This window comes from Colossoma macropomum, unplaced genomic scaffold (assembly GCF_904425465.1).
Source record: "Colossoma macropomum unplaced genomic scaffold, Colossoma_macropomum, whole genome shotgun sequence".
Classification (NCBI taxonomy): domain Eukaryota; kingdom Metazoa; phylum Chordata; class Actinopteri; order Characiformes; family Serrasalmidae; genus Colossoma; species Colossoma macropomum.
This window is the reverse complement of record NW_023494799.1, coordinates 16945352-16969083: the sequence shown is the minus strand read 5'-3', so window position 1 is coordinate 16969083 and position 23732 is coordinate 16945352. Positions and strand designations below refer to the sequence as shown.

The window sequence follows — 23732 nt, the reverse complement described above, 5'->3', positions numbered from 1 at the left end:
GTGGCAAATTAGCCCGTTTGCTGTCCCGCTGATGCCGTAGCGCCTTTGAACATGGCTGTCTGTCTCCTCCGTCCCTGCTCTCGCCTGGTGCTCTGGTCTCATGTCCAAAGCTTAACACAGACAGGACTCAGCCTTACATGCCAGACTCGCACTGATTGGTGAGATTTCACCTGTGCTCCAAAATCTCTGGTTGCATGTGCAATGTATATGGATGTCTTTAAACTAAACATTCCCGGCTCAGGCTCCATCCCTGATGATGTCATAGCCTTCCATCGCTGAGAGTCCAAGACAGTGTTATTGGCCTTGCTTTCGCTGGGTAGGTAGAATGGCCCCACTTCTACCCCATCACTCAGCGTGAAACTAGCTAATGTGGGCATCTGTTAGCTAAGTTTACACAATTAGCAGCTAGCATGCTCCTCTAAGTGTATTGAGCCATCCAATGATGGTGTGTTAGCAGCAGTTTGGAAAGACGTGGTGTCTGGCTTTACATGTCTCAGAGGAAGCATGTGCTAGTCCTCACCCTCCCAGCTTAGTAGCATCATGTGATTGAATTGGCAGTCTTGACTAAGACTAAATTGGGGAGAAAATTGGGTAAAAATTCAGTTTTATTCTCTAAAAAGACATTCAAGTTTTGTAAACGTGTGAAGAACCTTGTTTTGAAGTTAAAAGAATGTGCGTGTACATATGTAAAGTTCTTTTTCCAATCTCTTTTTCCAGCCCCTCTTTATGACTTACAGTTAATCAGGCTGGTTTGTGTTACTTTGCCTTTAGGACTCACATATGTTCTGATTGGCTTCCCTGTATGGTGGCTCGTTCAAAAAGCTGTCCTGGCTGAAACACGGCTTGTAACCTCAGCATGATTTGGCAGAGCCAGACTGCTGTAGGCTGAATAGGTGGGTATATGTAAATGCATTGGTTTTCAGGACACCACAAAAACAGTTCACAACAGAATGTTTTTGCAGCTTCCATATGTGGACTGTATGGACTAGTTAATGAATGATACATACAACTTTGACAGTATTTACATTGTATATCATACTCATATTTCAAAAAGTGAGGAAGTCTTGGGTTTTTCAAAAATGTGAAAGTCTTTAAATAGTGAAGTGTGGCCAAAGTTGCGTGTTTACTGACTCACCACTCGACTTGGACTTTCCATTAACCGACTCGCAACTTGTCCTAATAATTAGGACTCGGATATGAATATATGAATAAAACGTCTTTTCCAGTCTTACACGTCTGTCTTGACTTTCAGATTTGCTACAGTCATGCACGGTCATTACTACAGTGCCGTACTCCTGCAGCTCGCAGCAGCGTCAGGTTGGATATGGCTTCAGATAATGAGCATTTCTTTATATAAAAACCTTCAGTCTGATGGAAAGAACAAAGCACTCCATGCAGTAAATGTGGTGTTTAAAGGAAAGAGGCAAAACAACTTCAAATAGGTGGGTAGTCTGAATGCTGGCTACCTTAAGAGTTCACTTAACTGAAGTTAGTTGAAATTATAGGAAGTTACAGATCACATTCCTTTAAAACTTAGAAAACTTCAGATGGGTTAGATGTTGTGCTAACTGGATAGCATATTTGCTATACAAGTAGAGACTACCCAACCATTGCAAGTTGTTTTGCTTCTTTCTTTAAATATGGCATTTACTGAGTGTAGCATTTCAGGTCTGTGCTCAGACCCAAGGTTTTCTGTAATGAAAGGCTTGTTATTTGAAGCTGGTTTTAGCTGGGGTTGATTTTGTATAATGCAATGCCTGCAGCTACCAACAAGACTAAACTAAAACTAGAACGAGAAGCAGCTAATCAAAGTGTGAAACTACTCCCCTACATAGTTAGCGGCATTAGGGAGTTTATTCTGATGCCTTTTTATATGAGTTTAATCTGGTGTCAGAAGTTACTCATCTCAGTGCGCCGAGGTCATTTTTCATTTTCACTCTCTGAACATAATGAATAGCCTGAGGAAGAGAATGTGCATGATCTGGCTCAGGTTTCCTATCCATGTCTGTTCTTAGAGTCCTAAAGTCCCCCTGTCCTGCACATTTTAGTGTTGTCCCCCCACCTGATTCATCTCACTGGCTAATTAAAAAGCCTTTCCTGAGCTGAACTGTGAGTGGGTAGAGCAGAGAAGATATAAAACTAGAAGTGTAGAGCTAATCCTGGTCCTGGAGACCCCATGAACTGCACAGTTTGATGTTTTCCAGCTCTAACACACCCACGTCAACTTGGGGTCTTTACATTTGTTGCATCATGTGTGTTATAGCAGGGAAAACACTAAAATATGCAGAGCAGTGCCTCTCTGGGCCTTGACCCTAAATTCTGTGCCTGAAAGGATTCAGAACATGGACATCGAAGCCATAGTTGGACAGGCTTTGCCTCAGATTGAGTGTGAGTGGTGGTAAAGTGTGCTTTGGATACAGTCCATGATGCACTGTGAAAAACCTTGCCTTCGCCTTTGTTAGGAGTGGTTACAAATGGTACAATGCATTTGTCGAGTTTTTGTGAAGCTGCCCATAGTCAGGTGGAAGAGCAGCGTAAAGGTGGTGACGGACAAGCAGCACCATGAAAAACAACAAAAAACCTCTCTCTAAAACCTGCCTGTCTCTGTCTAACTCTCTGTTATGCTTGCCTTCTTTCTCTCTCTCTCTCTCTCTCTCTCTCTCTCTCTCTCTCTCCCTCTCTCCCCATTCCTTTCTCTTGCTTCCTTCCTTTCTTTCTTTTGTTTTCTTACTCTCACTCTTACACTTTCTTTCTTTCTTTCTTTCTTTCTTTCTTCCTGTCACTCTTGTGCTCTTTCTTTCTCTCTGTCTTACTATCTCACTTTCTTTCTCTTTCCTATTTTTCTCTGCCTGTTCCTCTCTCTTTTTCTTCTTCTTTTGCTCTGCCTCTGTCCCTTTCTCTACTTCTATTTATCTCCCTCCATTTTTATGCTTTCTTTCTTAGTTTTTCTCTCTCTCACTCTTGCATGCTCTTTCTCACTCTCTGTCTTACTATCTCACTTTCTCTTTCTCTCCCACTTTTTCTTTGTTTCTCTTTCTTTCTTTCTTTCTTTCTTTCTTTTACCTTTTCTCTTTCTCTTTATTTCTTCATCCCCACTGTCACTCTCAGAGAGTCAAGACACCCTCTGGCTGCCAGGTTAGGGGAGGGGATTGGATGAGTGGAAAGGATGGGAAGAAATCACTAGATGACCATCTCTGATATGCTAGTCAAGTCCTCATATCACCATACACGCTTCCTTTAGTCCATAAGAACGCCGTTAGTTTAAATTATATGCATATCATATGCCACAGCATATTCCTGGAGTGCAGACACATGGTACAGTCTTTGTTTTGGAAATCATCTTTTGTTGTACATGGTCAGTGTGTGTGTGTGAGTATTTAGCGTATGTATGCCTTCCACATGCCTTTTCCTTTTTTCAGTATTTGTGCTGTAAAGCTGAACCTCATTATGCAAAGCCACTGTGGCCATTAATACTATCTGTCTGTGATATCTATCAGTGGACCCATGCAGACTCTCACAGTGGCGTTTTACCCAAAATGCGCGATTTGTCTACAGAGATGGAGATAAGCTGAGAGAAGTCAAACCGCTTTATTGTAATGTTTGATAGAGGCTCCATAAGAAAAGAACTGGATATAAAAGCGTGTTCTTTGATGCAGCGTTCGCAGAATGAAGCTTGACACTGAGTCTTTCATAGTAGCACAAAAGGGCGGTGGCCTTCATGCTTCTGAGAGTGTGTCTTAAAAAAAAAAGATTTGGAGTTGGTATCACTTTATTTGACTTACAACAGTGTGCTGCCAACAAAAGTTCAGATTGAACACAGATGATTTTCTTCACTGTCTGCCTTGCTTTGAAGATTGTGTTAAAATTAGAGCTGCACGATATGGTCATAATATGCAATGCATCACAATATTTTGACACCCAGACACAGTGGTGCCACATTCAAAACCAGCACAAAGAGTTTTATCTGACATTTCATATTCTGTACTGCACTAAAACCAATTGAACAGAACTAAATATACTCTTTTTAATGAATTTAAGTACTGAAAATATCCACAATATATGCAGAAAGGCACATTATGTATCAATATATCAGTCATAAAGCATATCATGTATAATTTCTCTTTATGATGATGCAGGTTTTTTGTGACAATAACCATTACTGTTTTGCACATTTTATACACAAACTTAGGAAGAGAGAATACTCATGTTTAAAACATTTTTACAGGCTAGTATTTAAGAAAAAAAGTAGTTTTGAGCTGTGCACCTAGATGTTTTGTATTTGGATGTTAAGCCAAAAGGTTAAGTTACCTATTTTGCACATGTGGGGTTCAAGCCCAGCAGAGAAGCACTTGTTAGTTCTGATGCTACATTCCTGCCAATCTAATTACACTACTCTGGTGCTACACATGTGAGGTGATTGTTATCACAGCCTTTAAAAAAGTGTTTATCATGATAACGATAAAAATGCATTATTTATTATGCAGCCTTAATATCTAAATGCTGTCAGATTGATTACACTCAACAAGTATTGGTATAGCGTGACACATATTGACTTCCAATGAGTGAAAAACAGGAGATGAGGAGGTGTTGAATTGATGCGACGAGTTAATGTCCAAAACACAGTTGGGCAAAGGTGTAGGCTACTGGGGCCAAGCGTATAGGCATGATTCTGTCATGTTTCCTCCGGACTCCTCTTTCTGGGGAAGCATGCTCATTACGAGCTTTGTCATCTCTTCGTGTTGGCGGTTATGGCTTTGACAGCTCTTAATGAAATCCCCCCTCACAAATCTTACCTGCCTTTAAGCCCTGTCACTCTCTCTCTCTCTAATGAGCACCGGGGCCGCTCGCAATCTGAGGCGGCCGTGACATTTTGGTCGACGCTTTTCTTTTTCTTTTTTTCCTTTCTATCCTGCTCTCCGCAGGGGCTCTCCAGGAAAATAACCCGGTGCTTGTGGCTCCAGCTATTGATATTTTCAAACGGCAGCTTTTAGATCTTCCTTCACTGGGTCCGAATACCCTTTTCTCCTCTGAGCCACAGAATGTCAGCCATTTTGGGCGGGATCAAATATTCATGAGAGCTCCTTGTAAGGCCCTCTCTTGCATCTGTGTGTCTCACTTTCCTTCCATCGCTACGTCTTTATAGCGGCCCGTGATGTTTCTTGCATCATTAGCGGAGGAACACTGAGGCTCTGTTCATGTAGCAGAATGAAATATTCATGCTGTTGAGGTTCGGAATTAGTGGCAGAGAAAAGGAGCATCCTTTTGATGCTGAATTTCTGCCGGAATTAGAAGCGTGCAAGACACAAGGGGTAAAGAGTGTGTGTGTGTGTGTGTGTAAGAGAGAGAGAGAGAGAGTGAGAGAGAGAGAGAAGGTGAAAGGATTGTCAACATGATGCTGTCATGTAAAACAGTAGTGTGCAGAGAGCGAGGTTGATGCCCGTTCGACACGGCTGCCACGAGGGAAGCTGACGTCGGCTCTGCTTGACAATGCCTGCTGGAAATAACACTTAATTCCTCCAGGAGAATCCCCTTTCTTTATAAATGCCTCAGTAATAGATGCTGTCAAAGTTGATGGGAACGAAAAAAATATAAAAAAAATAAAAACACTGAATAGTAAACGCAACACCCATGCTAGAGTGCTCGAGATGTCAAGGTTTTAAATGTCTCCCTTGCAGCAACTCTTTCTCTCTCTCTCTCTCTCTCTCTCTCTCTCTCTCTCTCTCTCTCTATCTCTCTCCCTCTCTCGTTTTCTTTCATTAAATCTGTCTCTCTAATTTTCATTATCTCTACATCTCTCTTGCTATTTGTCTCTCTCTCCCTCTTGCTCTTGTTCTCTCATTAAATCTGTCTGATTCTCACTATCTTTACATCTTTCTCTCTCTCTCTCTCTCTCTATTTCTCTTGTTCTCTCACTAAATCTGTCTCTCATTCTCACAATCACTACGTCTCTCTTGCTATCTGTCTCTCTCTCTCTTCATCTTTCTCTTGTTCTCATTAAATCTCTCTCTGATTCTCACTATCTTTTCATCTTTCTCTCCCTCTCTCTCTCTCTCTCTCCCTATTTCTCTTGTTCTCTCACTAAAACTCTCTCATTCTCACTATCTTTACATCTTTCTCTTTCTCTCTCTCTGTCTCCCGCTTTCTCTTGTTCTCTCATTAAATCTGTCTCTCTGATTCTCACTATCTTTACATCTCTCTCTCTCTCTCTCTCTCTCTCATATTCTCTCATAAAATCTGTCTCTCTGATTCTCACAATAACTACATCTCTCTATCGCTCTCTTATTCTTTCATTGGATGTCTTTTTGATTCTCGCTATGTCTACATTCCCCTCCCTCTCTCACACTTTCACTTCCTTCTATCTATTTCTCTTCTCCTCTCCGTTTCTCTTGCTCTCTCTTCCTTCTCACCTTCCCCCCTCCCTCTCTCTCTGTCTGTCATTGTATCTCTCTGATTCCCATTATTTCCACATCTCTCCGTGCTGCTCTCTCTCTCTCTCTCTTTCTACTTTCCCTCTACAATAAGAGTAATAAGCATACCTAAATGGTTACATAATATAGCAATTAATCATCAAGTAATGATAGAAATAAGGACTAGCATTACTTACATATTATTAAGTAGTTTATAATCAATAGTATATGCTTAAGTAATGTCTCAATTAATCATTAATTATTGATAGTAATGCTGACTAACACATCATTTTACATATCATTAAGTAGCTTACAAATGTGTTAATGTGACTCAACATTTGGGACAGTAAAACTAAGCACTAATGAACATTTTATTGAAGTCCGTACAAATGCTAAATAAAGTTTTAATTACATAAAGTCTTAAATGTCTACTTTATGAAGATTTAATAAATGTATAAGAGAACAGAGTAAACATTATATACTGGTTAGGTTATGTTTTAGTTCCCTTATAAAGTAGTTCTTAACAGATACATGCCGAAAACATTACAATAAGGGCCACATAAAATAATTATTAATAAAGCTTAAATGATAATTAAAAAAAATATTTACAATATAATACATTATATTGAAACTACTACATTAGAAGTGAAGAAATGTGCTAACATCTACTTCTTGAAGAGAACAGAAAGAGCAACCATCTACATGAAGACCTCAGTCATGTCCTCAAATCTCACCCTCACCCAAAAGCGTTAAATGTTAGCACACTCTGTCTACCAGTTAAGATGATCTTCACTCTAAGATGGGAAACTGAAGATGAGCTCTTTTGGGAAGCTGGGCTCTGATTATTCAGATCAGGGAAACACCTAAAAATGCAGGGCAGGATACCCCAGGAGCAATTTAGGCAACTGAATAATACGTCTGTCTGACAGTCTGCCATCTTCAAGTATTTCAGTTGGTACCTTAATTAAATTAAACAATTACTCAATATTAACATGAGATTTTAGTTTTTGGCAATGTGATATTTTTTTGAGAATGATTCAGTTATAAGGTTTTAAGTAAGACTTTATTTGACATTATCATAGACTTCAATAAATTGATCAATAGTGCTTAGTTCTAACTGTCCCAATTGTTGAGTCATGTTTATTAGCTCATTAATAAACTACATAATAAAATCTGAAACAATATGCTAGTTATCATTACTATCATTGGTCAATGATTAGTTGTGACATTACTTAACCATTTAGTAATGTTTATAACTCTTTTAAGTACCCCCTCTCTCTCTCTCTCTCTCTCTCTCTCTCTCTCTCTCCCCTTCACTCTGTCATTGTATCTGTTCCTCTACTTCTCTGTCTTTCACCCTCTCTCTGTCTCTTGCCCTCTGTCATCGTGTCTCTCTGATCTCTATATGTCTCTCTCTTTCTCTCCCTCTCTTTCTGTGCTGATCTCTCTTTCTCTCTCTCTGTGTGCTTCACTGTCTCTTTCTCTCTCTCTCAGTGTATCTATCCCTCTGAATCTCCCCCCCTCTCTCAATCTCTCTCTCTCTCACACACACACACACACACACTTCCTTTTTTCCATCTCTCCCTAACTCTTTATCGCTCTCTCTTTCACCCTCTCATTGTATCGGTCTCTCTCATTCTTCCTATCTTTACATCTCTCTTTGTCTCTGTGCAGCTCTTTCACCCTCCCTCCTTCTCTTGCTCTCTCACTTCCTCCTTGCCCTCTATCTCTCTCGCTCGCTACAGCATACGGCGAGGCTGCCGAAGCTTTTAGCTGCATCCTGCTTGTTTGCTTGCCTGGGGCTTGTTTAGCTGGGATGTGTGAGAAGCCTTGTCCCAGTCAGGCATCGGAGAACACGCCGCCTGTATGGCTGTGTACTCGGGTATACATCCCTAAGTGTGGCCGGGGGGATGTTTTCCTTGGAGGGTGCTGCTTCGCAGCATCTCTTCCGCCTGCTCCTCTGCCTGCCCCCGCCAGTTCCTCCTCAGCAATCTGGAGCTTCCAGTGAGGCAGCTTGTAGGATTGTGTGTTTTAGGAAGTGAGCAGGAGGCTTTTCTACCTGGTGGTGGGTGGCATTGATAAAACTCAGTCTCATAATGTTCTCCAAATATATCACCACAATAAGTTAGCATAAACCTAATGCAGGATTTCCCAAACTCCCTTTTTGTGTGAAAAAAACTATAAACCTCCACAGATGTATTTTATAAATACAGTCTAACTGGCATTAAGCAATGTACAGTTGTGTCTGGTGTTTTGCTGTTAGTAATTCCCTGAGCTTCCTAATAAGAAGCACTGAGTGCTTCTCAGAGTTTGTGGCCAAAGATTGTAGTCTTCACTATTTTGAAGAAAGTTTGAAAAGAATTTTGAAAAATTCTTTTGTTCTCCTGATGTAATTGGGGTGCTCATTTGCTAGCACCTCCAGACAGGTGACACATTTTGGTCTACTGTCAGTCTTCTTGATTAAACCAAGCTCATTGCTGTTGTCACCGTACTTTTGAAATTTAGTCGACTTCGGCTAGAGTCCTCATCCTCCTCACTAAATGAGATGGTCTAACTCTATTCAGCTGTTTCAAATGTTTATCCATTGTTGGTTTACAGTTAGAATAAGCAGGTGATTTTGCATTAACGAGTGATAACAGTACTAATATTGTATCTTAAATCAGGTTTCTGTTGTCTCATATCAAAGTTTATACTGGCTCAGAAAAAACTCAAGTGTGAGTGGCAATAGGGTACCTTTGCTTTAGATGTACACTGTGGCTCCACTGCGATCATGTTATGTAGCAAAAAATAAAATTGCAGACCCCCTAGCTACATGTTGTGGACCTCACCACTTTGAGAACCAATGAGTTAATAAACCTCGAGTACTCGGATACACCTGACATAGCTTGTTGTTTTGTTCTGTTTTGCTTTCCCAAAGTTGCACCAAAAGGGAACCTTCCGCAGTTTGGTAAAAGTAAGGGATAAGTCATAATTTTTGAATATTCAAATAGTCATGAAAGAAAAATGATTAGTAAATTAAGATTTTTGATATGCAAATCAGCTTCTCTCGAATGTTATATATTCTCATATTTAAGAACCATGAGATCTCTGCCAGAAAAGCCTATGCCTGAGTTTCCTATCAGGGCTCATTTTCCCTCAGTAGCCTGTCTATGTTTCCTTCTTTGTACTAAACAGGGCTGGTTTTCCCCAAAGCATTAGTGTTAAAGATCATCTTCACTGGCAGAAAGAGTGTTCAGTGCAATGCTTACTCTACCATTTAGGAATCTTTGCACTGAAAAGCTTTTGGGAAACCCGGCGATGTTTAGTACAAAGAAGGAAGCTTAGCTGCAGCCTTCTAAAGACTGCTGTTTACTAGACCAGAAGCTCATTGCTGTGCTGCTAGAGGGCATTTGGCACCCAGTAGCACATTGTACAGTGCAGCTAAATCTTAAAGATTTGAGATTGACTTTAGATTGTAAATTTCAAGCTAGTTGTCAGTTACTGTTGATTTGTGGTCCAGATCTGGGTTTCATGTAGTGTAGTAATAGTAAGATGCTGCTATCTCTGGTGCCCCGTGTGTCTGGTGTACAGTAGCCTGTAGCCTTAAGTCCTGTACTTTTTATTTTTTGGGCGGAGAGTATTATTTAGATTTTTTTAATAGTGCCTTACAGAATTGGAAATCAGCTTTGCCTGAAATTCCCATCCCTAGTAAAAGTTCACCAGACAATATTGTTGTAGGTATTATATTTCCAAGAACTAGTTCCACCCATGGCTGCCTTTGGGCTGATGAATACCTAAATTTTCTGGTGGGTTTGCTGTCTGATGGCACACCTGAGCTTCTGTTTACACCGTTCATTAGTAAGCTGTGGGTTTTTCACTGATAGCTTTCTGCTGAATGACGCTGATGACTCAGGGCCTCCTCCAGAAAGCTTCCTCTCGCTCTGTGTGCTCATTAAGTCCCATCTAACACGCAGAAAGAGCATAATAGCATCACCTGTGTGCACCATAGCATGGCTGAAGAAATATTGACTCTATCCCAGGTGCTATCTGTTCTTTAGTCATTTGATTAGAAGATGGATTGGTCTTTTAGTCTGTTTATTGAATGGATTAGCTTGGCACACAGAGTTTAAAGTGTTCTGAGAGACATACACATCTTGCCTGAGTGAGGCCAACTGCTCGATTGGTCAGCATGTATTGAGCTCTAGGCTCAGGCCAATAGACCAAGACCGATCTTCTCATATGCACAGGATTATTTATTGAGACATTTTTGCACTGGATTACTGATGTGCATTAAAACAAGCCCTTCAGATTATAGACTGTAGATGGTAGTCATGACCTCCTTAGGAAGTTTAGTAGCTATTTCTGCTTAGCGCTTTAACTCTGTGATTTGCCCTGTGTTGGCTGTCCATAGTGCTGAAGCTTGAGCTCCCTGATGAATGGCTGGACTTGTCAATGGACTCAATCTGAAATCGATCGGTCTCGAAACATTAATTACCCCATCTGACTTCTGCCGCAGGTTCATGGAGCACAGGGTGTCTAGGGCAGAAGCAGCCAGTGGAGTGGAGTCTGCCTGCATGCTGCATTAGAGAAGCCTCCGGCATGAAGTAGCAGTTTATCAGCTGGGGGTGAATAGCAGATCAATAGTAAGCACAAGGAGGAATATGCCAGTGTCAGTGAGGACCACAAATGATAAATCAATCTACTGCTCTGTGACAGCAGAATAGAGAAAGAATTACTGTGTGTATGTGTCTGTGGGTTTAGGAAAAAAAGTTTGCGAGTTTCTACTGGAGAGAGTGAAAGTCGGTGAACCCAATCGCTGGGGTCAGATAGGCGCTGAGGTGGGTTTTAATGATGAAGTGGCCGACAGACAGTGGACAGGTGTAGAGGTAGTGTCCCTCTCCCCTGGTCAGCGGGATTAATGCCCTTCACTTTCTAGCCCCCCTCCCTCACTACCCCCCTCAAACCTGCACCCCTAGGTCACTATGACAGAGAGGGTGATGGAGTGGCCTTATAAAGTGAGCCCTCCCACACCCACCTTCCAAACTCATCTGTCTGAGCCATTTGAGATGAGACACTAGTCTCTGACTCTTAATGCACTGGACAAGACACAGGAACCTCCTCACACTGACTATTCTGGGTTGAATATCAACAGAGTGCCAAGGAAACATGACATAGTGCACAGATATTGAGCTAAAGAATGATTTTCCAGTGATGTGTCCATGTTTAGCTCACAGATGCATTCTTTCTTAGTAATTGCTTCAAATTAGACGAGAAAAATATTTAGCCTAATAAGAAATTGTAGCACACAACTCAAAAAATGTCATTTATTAAAATTGGACTGCTAGAGTGTTTGTTTAGACTCTCTACATAACGATGAGTTTCAGGACCTATATCCTACATTTGTTTTACATTTTATTTTTTTCCCTGGGGCTACTTATACCATGTTTTGGTTTTATGTATCAAAAACTGTTAAAATTAATTTTCAGGCGATCATTTTCCAACCTCTTTTTTCCCTTGGAATTAAACAGGCTGTTTTTGTCACTGAGCCTTTAAGACTGATAAATGTCAATGAGCTTTGTTCTGATTGGCTTCCCTGTACCTCAACTCAAAAAGCAGTCCAGGCTGAAACATTCCTTATAACTTCAGTGTTAGTGGGTGGGGGTTAAACTGCTTTAGGCTAAAATAGGCAGACATATGTTAATATGTTGGTTTTCATGACATCATAGAAACAGTGAATTCATACTGGGCTATTTTTGCCCTGTTTTAGTTTCCATATATGGACTCTACGGACTTCATTCACTAGGGAGTGAATGATATGTCTGGAATGTTTTTGGGACTGTGTTGCTGTAGCTGATTGAAACCATGTACATTTAAAACATCATAGAATTTCACATGTTGCTAATACACGCTGTGTAAAATGACATGGCATCTGTGGTTTCCAAAAAGTATTTCAAGTTTTGATTCATCTGACCACAGAATGGTTTTCCATTTTGCCTCAATCCATTTAAAATGAGCTTTGGCCCAGAGAAGATGGTGGCATTTCTGGATCATGTTGACATATGGCTTCTTTTTTGCATGATACAGCTTTAACTTGCATTTGTGGATTGCACTGCAAACTGTGTCCACAGACAATGATTTCTGGAAGTGTTCCTGATCCCATGCAGTGATTTCCAGTACAGAATCATGCCTGTTTTTAATGCAGTGCTGCCTGAGCACTTGAAGACCACGAGCATCCAATATCGACCATCAGCCTTGTCCCTTGTGTACAGGGATTTTGCCAGATTCTCTTAATCTTTTGATGACATGATGTACTGTAGATGGTCGGATATCTAAAGTCGTGAATTAGTTGCAAATTGCTCCTCCAGCTGTTTTTTATTAGTACTACTTACTTTTCCAGCCTTTCATGCACTACAGTTTCTTATTACATTGAAAGAAATATTTGTTCTGTAAAGCTTGTCCAATTTTGCTATGAAAGAATTCATATGCGGGCAGTGCATGGATATGTCTGTTCACATGTCCTTTATTAAATGAATTGAACGCAACCTTGATTAATTGTAGCATTTATACTTAGTGTTTCCTTTATAAGGTTATTAGCACAAATAGTCTGCTACTCCACACTGTAAATAATCTTGCTTTATTTCTATAACATGCAGATATGAGAGATTTAGTTGCTGAAAGACCGAACATTAGAAAGGACTGCATACATAAACTTGACGTTGAGTGTGTTATGATTTTGGTGGTGGTTCCAGCATGTGAGAAACAGCTTTGTTCTTGGGATTTTCATGCAGTAGAGTCTCAATTTACTCAATTCTACAGAGAATGTTGTGATAAACTAAAAACGTCCAGGGAGTGGCAGGTCTGTAGGTGAATACAGCTTGTTAATGAGAAAGGTCAGAGTAGAATGGCCAGACTTGTACCAGCAGAAAGGCCACAGATAACAGCTCTTTATAACAGTGGTTTGCAGTGGGGCATCTCTGAAGGCACTACAGGCCGAACTTTAAACTGGCTTTGCTACAGCAGTAGTAGACAACACAGATGAGTCTACAGCGGTAATGTTTTCAGCAAATTTGGGTGTTTAAACATTGGAGAGACACTGGCTGGTCTGATGAATCTCAGTTTTTACTGTGATACGCAGATGGTAGAGTAAAAAAATTGGCTTAAATGACACGTATCCATGGATCCATCCTGTTTTAGACCACATCGGGTTCTACGCTTGTCAGCTAAGAACACAGAGTTGAGGCTACAGAGGTTATGCAAACACCAAATGGATGTTTAAATATTGGAGAAATGTTGCCTTGTCTGATGAATCTCGATTTCTACTGTGATATGCAGATAGTAAAGAATTTGGCATAAATTGCATGTATCCATGGATTTATCCTGTCTTGTGTCACTTTTACAGTTTGGTGATGTAAAGTGTTGGTGTACATTAAGACCCACTAGACATCATTCCAAAGCCACACCACATCTTTTTAAATTTACACTAGTTCCATGACAGTAACTTCCAGTAGATCTAATATATAGATCCAATAAAACACTTGTGAGATGAGGTGCAGTGGCAAGTTTGCAGCATGAATGTGATGATATCAAGACAGCATGGACAAAAATACCTAAGTAACATTTTGACCATCTTGTTGAATCCATTCTGAAAAGAATTCTGGCTGTTTTGGAGTCAAAAGAGAGTAATTAGTACAACATAAATGATAAATGATAATAATAGAAGCACTTGAACATACATAAAGGCCTTGATTCTTATGAACATTTAATTTTTGTTACTACAGTATTAGCTCTCATTTTCTTTCACAGTGTACCATTTTCCAGTCTGTGAACTGCATAGTTGCCAGGTTTGTAGTTTTCTCACTATATTGGGCTAGTTTTAAAATGAGGACACATGGTGCATTTTTTCAGCTGTTTTCAAGGTTTTATTGTGGAGAGTAGGAAATGAAAATAAATAGTTTTTTGAATGTTTATTGATTTTGAATAGATGGCAACCCATGGGTGCTCTTGACACACACACACACACACAAAAAAATTATGAGGTAAAATTTGGCCGATACATTAGTTGGCCAATAATCCTGGCTGATATTGAGGTACTGCAGATTTCTCAGTATCAGTTAAACCTGCCGATAAAGCTCTGATTATGGCGTATGTTTTTTGTTCTAACAGCTAGCCTCAAAATGCAGTGTTCATATCATTTCATATTTGACAATTCAGAGTTGACTGAGTCATATCAGTCATATCAGTCAGTAAAACACTGTTTATCTAAATCTATTGGAGTTTATTTTTGACCATACTAAATTATATCAGCTGTTATTATCATGCACCAGAGCTTCTAGCTGTTCATAATCAGTATTGGTTTCATATTCGTTGGGTCCTGCAAAATAAGTGCATCCAATAAGAGCCGTCTTCCAAAGTTGGATTCGTCCTGAGAGTTACAGTGTGTTCATAAGTGATATGTCGAGGATTTCCACAAGTGAAAAATATGATCCGTGGCTTGTTTGAAGAAACTTTCTTTAGCTGTTTTCACTAGAGTTTGATCATGTCTTTTTGTCTGCAAGTGGACATTTCAGAAATATGTCTGAAAAAGCTGGTGTTTGGAGTTTGGTATTCTTTTTGTATGTCATTTCTCTGACAACTTGAAGATGTCTGATGAGGACAAAATGCCTTCTGCGACTCATTTATGATTCCTGTCTCTTCGTCTCCGTAAACATGTTTGACATTAAACGCTGCTGAGGGATAAACTGGGCGTAGCTCGTTCCAGCCCTCAGTAGGCCTGGAGTTTCGGTTCATACTCCCCTTCGCATCAGCCGGCGTGGAGTCATCCTCGCTGTGATTCCTGAACCCCAGATAATGAAGCCTGCTCTCAAAGCAATTATGCACAGATAAAAATCTCTTTCTGTTATAAGCTACAGAGGCATAGAGGCCAGCAGGCAGGGATATTGAGGTCATTTTCATTATAATTGATGGTATTGTGTGGGCTTCCTTGTTTTACTGCTGCTGGTTTTATCAGAGTGGACTTGGTATTTGGTAAGAATTTGCTTTTTATTTAATTCGAGCACATTCTGCCTGCATTCTGCACTGGCTGTTGTTGGGGAAAGGTCCTGTCTTAATGGATTATGTCTGATGGAGATAAATGGACGAGACGCCCTGCGTTTTGTTGAATTCTATAATGAGCCCAGGCAATCCGCCTCCGTGTTGATGAACCTGGAGCTATTTGACATTGAAAAAAGATTAAGAAAGATAGAACATATCAGTTGTGGGTGAAAAGCTGAATCTATATTACAGTTTTGCTGTTAAAAAAGCACTTTTTTATGTGATAGCTGCTTGTATAATCCAGACAGCTTAAATGGTTTGTCTGAGGCAGGGCCAATATCTTGGTTGAATATATGGCTAAAACAATTGGAAGACACTGCAAAACAAACCTGTCATATGGATGTGTCAAATATTGATGTACAGTCCAGTTCAATCATTTATTTTCTATGTGTTCATTGTCAAAGTATTATGTTTCTGATAGCCGTATAAAGAACCTGAGCTATGTGTTTAGTTTTGTTTTGAGACTGAATAAGTATCTTTGAATTGTTTTTACATGTACCCTTACGTTTCAGGGCGACTGGCGGAGCTGCAGAAGAACGACTTTATGACATTAACATTGATTTTCTCCTTCATAACACCTGCTGTTGTTTTCTGTCCCAGTCTGGAGGAATTAAGGAGACGTCTCATGCTGGGCAAACACAGGGACTAGAAAAGCTAAACTTCATCAAACGAAATGGACGCAAAGCAGTGCATGGCCCCCCTCTCCCTCCCTCCCTCCGCCCGTCCCACCTGTCATTCCTGAGAGAGTGTGGGTCAGGAGCGCTGGCCCAGGCTGTGTCAATAAGTGAAGAGATTGCCGTTTGAAGAGAAGACCTCTTCATTGTCCATGACCACTCGCTTGCATGCACTCGGCTAGCCCTCGCATGACCTTGGCTGGCTTTAATTATGCTTTTTTTATATGTGAATGCATCCGTATATGTGTATGTGCGTGGGTGTGCATGCGTTTGTATGAGTGAGTGTGTCTGGTGTTGGGATCTTTGCGCTGCGGATCACGCAACGAATCCCTGAACAATGAACGTTAGTCTGCAGCAGCCTCTGACAGCCCCTCTGTGTGACCGTTTTGCAGATTATCAAGTGAACACTGAGCGTGTTCTCAGTTAACCCCAGTCCATATGTTTGGAGCCATATCCTGAATTTGCTGCTTTCATTTCCCTTTTTACTTCTTTATGGCCTTTCAATGAAATTGAATACTTTCATTATCTTTTATGTGCCTCTCCTTTTCCAAACAGTAAAGTTAGTACATACAAATATTGAAGTCCATCTAGTGTTGAATATTCATGAGCACTGATTGTGCGTATATACTATTAACTGTTCAATTTGAGCAGATTTGTAGCTCATCGTTCACTTTTGTAAAGCAGTAAAGATGAGGGCTGTTATTGGCTACCCAGTTGTTATTGTATACTGAGAGTGTTTCTAATGATGATGAGTGTTTCTAAGACAAAGGTCAAAATGTAATGTCTTTTTATTGCCCTTTGACAGCTCTGAGCATTTTTGACACCAGAACTGCTAAACAAACTGGTGCAAAATGAGACTGTTTGCCTAATTCATACATTGACAAAGTGTTTTTGAGACTTTTTTTGCACTGGATTTTCAGATGATCCAGTACAGTTCTCTTTTCTTTATTACTTCTTTTATTGGCTCCAGTGTTTGACTCTGCTTTAGATTCCAATCCTGAAATGTTTGAATATTTGCTTGCTTAGATCTTCTCTAAAACGTCTTTTTTGCTTTGTAAGGTGTCGCTTAAAAAACAAAGAAACGAAAAGAAAAAAAAAAAGAATCACTGCAAGCTCTTTGTATCTCTGAAGCGCCTTTTAAGGCTTGTGTGTTCTTGTATTCTCTGTTTCCTACATCTTCTCCATTCTTGATCCTAGGTCCTCTTACAAAGAAACAGAATGATGATTTAGGTGATAATGACGGTGCAGAGGATGAAGGTATTTTTTTTTTATGCCAAACTGATATGCATGACAAGGAACCCTCCAATTTTTTTCTTCTTTCTTTTTCTTAAATTTTCTTGTCCTTTTTTTGAGAGTGAAGATTCTTTTTCTTCCTAGTTTTTTGCTGGATGTGTTTTGTCTTTTTTGCTTGATGTTCTAAGAGTATGTCACATGTCTCCCGTCATTCCAGACACGTAATTGTTAACCTTCCATAGGTTTTTGCTTGAATTCTTTTTAATTTTCTTTTCATTTTTACATGTTGCATCCCACCTGAGAAAAAGAACAAAAAAAAAAAACTAATAACCCTAATACCAAAATCTTAACACCTTTTTTGCATGATTTTTCTACCTTCCTGCGTTTTGAGAATTACACTTATTTAAAACTTCTGAAGTAGAAAATCCAGATTAATCTTACAACTCAGCTAAAATGCAGTGACTGTGAGGCTGCTCAGAGCTCAGTTTCCTATGCAACACTGTATGTTCCTGGAATAGGTAATATTCCCAAAGGCTACATACTTACAGCATTAATACTCTATAAGGCATTTTATTGCCTACTTACTTGTCCTTCAGTCAAACATTCCCTTGCCGTACATCTGTACGTACATGTACACTCAACATTCTTTCTGATCGAATGAATACATCCATTGAGTTCTTGATATTTAAATTGAAATACACATATGAATCAGTGGGCGATTCTTAAGCAGCGTTATTACATCAAAAAAAAAATCCTTTCTCGTTAATGACGGACCACAAACTTAACGAAGGTTGCCTTCTGTATAATCAAGTGAAATAAGCACCAATTAGAACCAGCTAAAGCCAGGAAAGAGCTGAGATCTCTTTGATCTGCACATCAAAAGATTAGAGCGACACAAATATACAGTGAGAATCCTGGCGAGCGTCACGCATTAGCTCCATCTAAAATTCAGAGCGCACAAAATAATCCGCTTAAGCGTGGGAGACAATATGCTGGGCCGGGTGCTGTCCCAAAACTTGGCAGGATGCGTTTACAGTACGTTCACCGGACCTGCGTTTTAAGCTGACAGGCCCACCCCCCCAGTGGTACACGGACCATCTGATGTATATCATACACTAAAGTGCTTACAACTATTGTAATTATATGTTGTTATACCATGTCTACTATTGTCAGGTACAGTCTGATTGGCTGTCCACACTGCCATGCTTTTACGCACTCTTATGCACCAGTCCAATAAGAAACAAAGTTTTTCAGGCAGTTGCTCACTGTAAAAAGCACTGAGCTGTATTTGACTTAACTTGGAACTCGGAGCTCGGAATTATAGCATTTTTCACCTCCAGGGGTAAAAAAGTGGGGTTTAAAACAAAAATGCAAGTGCAAAAAATGAAAGTGAATATTGTTAGCAACAAGCTAGTTTTACTTCTCAAAACAGTGGGATCCATCAATTAATGTGAAAAATCTAAACAATCACTGTCTTATCTACAGTTACCTAAGGCAAACACTTCAATAGAAAACTGGTTTTGTATCACTGTTGACAGTATAAGCAGGCACGTTATGACATCTAATGTTAAACTCAGCTGAAAGCCGAGGGCACCCTCCTGACATTCTGAGAAGAAATTTCAAGTTGATGGGGAATTTTCTTTAATTTTTCCTAGTCAGAGCTTGGAAATTCCAAGTTGCAAGCTTTAGTTGAGTGCATAATTAGAGTTTAGTGACCTGTAAATAAAATATCTTTCTGTGTCTGCTCGCACTTTGTTTTTTGGGTCTGTTTTTGTTGCACCACTTCGACAATCCTTTGTCCCTACACTCCAGACCCTAGATCCAAAACAATGGTTTATGGTTTGTCTTTTTACAAGTTAGTCAAATGACCCTGTCCTGTCAAACTAGGTGGATCTTGGGCACAGTAAGCGCTGAATTCTACCAGACTCTGTGACAAAAGGCAGGAATCTGGCTTGCGAGACTATGGTCAGCGCTGCATCCAGAGTCAACCTAAGACTATCACAACCTCAGCATCCAGCTGTTCCTCTGGAACACTAATGGCTTCCAGGAAGCTGAAAGGTGCCGCAGCAGCCGAGCTGTTCTGCTCTGTCTGTATTAGCCTCTCAGCGGTCCCTCTTTAAGCCAGAATGGCTCCCCGCGCACTGAAGAGGCATAATGGCAGCTCTAATATCAGGCCAGAACTGCTGGAGGGCGGCCCACTGTCCACGCTTTTGATTCAAGCACCTGCACGTGAATAGCGTGGAACTGGCCTCATCGCCTCACCAGTAGGAGCTACGCTGATTCACCATGATGGACCTTCACAAGCGGGCGAAGCCAAGTCCTCCGCTGAAGACCAGTGCACACGCTGAGAGGAACCGAGGATTGGTGGGGGCGGACTGAATGACTCAATTAAAAGGATTTATGCTGGAGAAACGAAAGCCTGGTCTTCAAAACTAGCCCTTTGATCGGCCAAAGTAATGCACTGGGCTTGCGTCACATGGACTGTTTGACTTTGAAAATGTTCTCTGTTCTAATAGCCAAAGCACGAAAAAGAAGAAGAAGAAGACGTTCTTTTGATATTATTACTAAGCATTGCATACTCAAAGCTATGCTGAGAACCGGTCTTATTTATAGTTCAGAGAGGGATTGTACTCCATAAGTGCTCCTCTGTTTGTCCTAGTGTAATATTACATTCTCAAGAGAATTATTTAAAAGTGGCTCGCAGATGCAAATGCAGATACAGTTGCAACACAGGTCATGCTGGAAGAATTATTTTCACTCTTTGCTGTTCAAATTTTTTTGTACATTAGCGAGAAATTATTATTCCAATCAGTCTATTATTCCTCCAACATACTGTGGAAAATTCATTTTAATTTGTATGATTTCAAAGGATTTTTGCTCCGTCTCTGTCGTACGGAGCAAGAAAATGAACAACAGCATTCATTTCTTTGAGGAATCGCTATCTGTCATTATCTTCAGTTGGGCTCCTGTATCCTTGCTGTGTTAGTTTATGCACTTGTGTGGATCCAACTGCTCTGGAGTGATTCAATTAATTCATCAAAGTGAATGGGAGATGTGAGGACTCATATATGTGATTTCGGGCAAAAAAAAAAGAGAAAACCAGAGTAGATTTGTCACTGCCTGCTGTCTGGCTTTCCCTTTGATTATTAATATAAACTATCTGGAACGCATTTTGACATGCTCACAAACCCACAGGTACACATATATATTTACATTTTCTCACACTACGGACATGCACACAGAATGTTAGTAGGAAGGAATGAAGAACCTTTAGGATTGAGAGTAAGACAAGAAATATCCAAATGAGAGAGAGAGACTGAGTGAATTGGGACTAACTGAAAGCCTCTTGTCTCCAGGCCTAGAGAAAACATTTTGGAAAATAATTGCATTTTTCATTTGTTCTTCACTTTGTTATGAGGCTTCATGGAAGTGCGTCCCTGAGCACCCAACTTCAATAAATTATCGGAGATTTATGTGGATTCTTTGTACCCATGGTGTACTGACTGTCTCCTTTGAGCAAGATGAAAGTGATCATCGACATTGTTCTTGTTTTGAAAACACCCCCCCGTGGACCGAAACCGTTCGCCCAAAGCGGATTACTTGGCCCTAGCAACGTGCTAATATAGGCTTCATGTGAATTTTAAAATGCTTTATTTGTTAAAGGAAATTGAATCCAATAAGTTAGTTGTCATAGGTTGGAAAAGATACAAAAGGAAGGTCATTAAGAAGGAACAGATGAGATCTCCAAGAGCGTGTCGGCACTTAACTCACAGCTCATAGACAATGAAGGATCAATTTAAAGTTTTCGGCGCTTGCTGCTGAGAGGGACTGGAGGAGGAAAAAATATTGCAAAAAACACACAAATACTTAAATAAGTATACGTGAGTATGTCCAATCAACAGGAACATGACAAAATGTTGCTTAGGGAACTGAGCATCTAATATCTAAAGCCAAACCTAGCTTAGACCACAAAATAGTAAAGCCAGTGTGGCAGATTGGAGCAAAAAGAGAGCCAGCCTTAGTTCTGATTGCATTTTCAGGTGTCAGTTCAAATTTGTCATTGAATTATTTCTTCTTCCTTTCTCACAGACATTCGTGAAAGTGGGAGTCCTAAGCCAGTGATGGTATTCATCCATGGAGGATCTTATATGGAAGGCACAGGAAATATGTTTGATGGCAGCATCTTGGCCAGTTATGGCAACGTCATTGTCATAACCCTGAACTACCGGCTCGGCGTGCTAGGTAAGGGTCCACTCCTTCAGTTCGGCACCACCCAGCACCCTCTACAAGCTGATGAACACAGACAAGGTCACTTTAGAAGTTCTTGCAATGACTTGGAGTGGAACTAAAGTGTCTGGCTTTCGTCCTTAAGCGAGATTATTCTGTCATTGCTTTTCACCAGTGTAGCGTGTTCTCCTGCGAGAACAGATTTAGCCTCCTGTGAGAAGCAAGTCTGCTCTTAAGCATTAAACTGGCAGCACCATATTCTCATCAGCAGTGCATGAGCAATATGTCTTACAGAAAACCAGGCTATAGCGGCAGAGAAATTAAGCCGATAGTCAGTAAGTGCAGCTCACTGTAACCATGACCTTTACTTAAATCAAGGCCAGATCTTCTTGTTAAACGAGAGCTGCCTCTCTCATAGGCTCATTTTCAGTGGAACACACGCACCAGAAAAGCTGCTTGGATAGTTTTGTCGTTAACAGTGGTGGCAAATCAGAACTGCCTCAAGCAAATCTTTATCCATTTATGATCTCGGGTTTTCTACCAAAGAAGGGGGGAAACCTCGTTTTTTTCGGCTGCTTTGTGGGCTTGTGTTTTATAGTGTGTGTTGTGAGAAGATTTCCCAGCATCTTAAATGAGTTCCAGGTAAGTGTATCGTTTAAATGATTTAAGACAATGCACTCCTTTCATCTCCGCTTCAGTTAGGCTCAAAGTAGCCTCAAAGGAACGTGGCTCGGATTGGACGGGAAGATCTTGGACTGTGTCTGGAATGAATACAGTGATGTGTGATTGTTGTTTGAATTTTTGATACTGGCTTCTTCCTCACCTAAACCAAGAACAACACCACATACACACTAAATAGGCTAAGGCACAGGGTTGTGATTGATAGCTAATAATAACTTTATGGTCTAATGAATGTGAATATGGAGCATTAGGTCCATTTCCCTGGCCTGTTGAGAAGCCAGTCAACCAATTTGCAGTCAACTCCTTACTCCCCCATATTGTTGTTGGCAAATCGCTAACACTGACCTTTGATTTATCTGATTTATTTGAGTAATTATTTTGCTTGTAGTGGTTTTATAGGTAACAAGTATTGGACTTTTCTGCTTTACTAAATGCTACAGGCAATAAACTTAGTTTCTCTGCTCAAAGATCACTGAGCAACATATGCTCCATACACTAATGATCCACACTGCAGACCTTCACCTGCTGTAAGACTGTCATACGTTTATGACTCATATGTCATTCAGTAATTGTTGTTTAAGACATCTAAAGCCACTAGGAGGCCTGAATATGTACACACCTGCCACAGCTCCTAATTTGTTGTTATACTGTTTGGAATGTGAATAAAGGCTAATTCCCCTGGGTGTAGAGGCAAAAGAGGATGCTGTGTTAGTGAGAAGCCTTAATGAATTGAAGCACGCACTACTGTCTATGCATCATTATCAGTATTGTTGTGGATTTATGGAGCAAGTCACACTCATCATGCCATTCCATATAAAACTGTACCCTGGCAGCACATCAAACTTGCATAAGGGCCTGTTTAAAACAGCGTCATCGGAGGCATAATTTTTGGCAGTGGCCCTGCTTGCCCTGATCCCCTTCATCAAGGAGATTGATTAGCCACGTTCTTTGAGTCAAGCCTTTTCCAAATATCCTCCAAATCCAATCAATAAGTCGACGTGCTTTGTTTCTGGGGTTAGCCATGCAGCACAGGGATGGCCAGCGCTAGAGAGCAAGTAAATTACCAAAACTGGCTCACAGTACCCCCCAGTTCTATATCTTGGACCTTCTTGGACTTGTGGTTCTAGCAAAAACCTTTCAGTGTTTCTTGTTTTTTTTGTTTTTGTTTTTCTCCCAGGCCAGGTGGTGCCCTTCAAAGCTGTCATACATATGTTGTCACTAAGCCAAGAGTAGCATCATCACACATTAATTTTTTTTAAAAGGGCAGTATTTATTTTTAAAAGTCAGTTAATTTATATCTGCAGAAATCACGTGTGAATGCTTTACAGTTCGTACTGGGCCAAGGACTAATTTGCATGTATTTCTATAGAAATGTAAGAGAACAGTGGTTAGAGTTTAACATTAAGTACTGTTTGGATTTGGAGTTGTTGACTGTTATTAG

General features: G+C 40.3%; 1 protein-coding gene across 3 annotated transcripts in view; it reads left to right on the top strand.

The window, feature by feature from the left end:
* The window catches only part of nlgn1 (neuroligin 1), a 209371-nt gene that overhangs the window by 57080 nt on the left and 128559 nt on the right, over positions 1-23732 (top strand). For 2 of the 3 annotated variants that reach the window (XM_036586467.1, XM_036586466.1), the window contains 2 exons: positions 17348-17407; positions 21473-21625. In XM_036586467.1, coding sequence (XP_036442360.1) covers positions 17348-17407; positions 21473-21625 — 213 coding nt within the window. The remainder of the gene's footprint in view (positions 1-17347; positions 17408-21472; positions 21626-23732) is intronic. The other variant, XM_036586468.1, reaches the window with a different exon arrangement.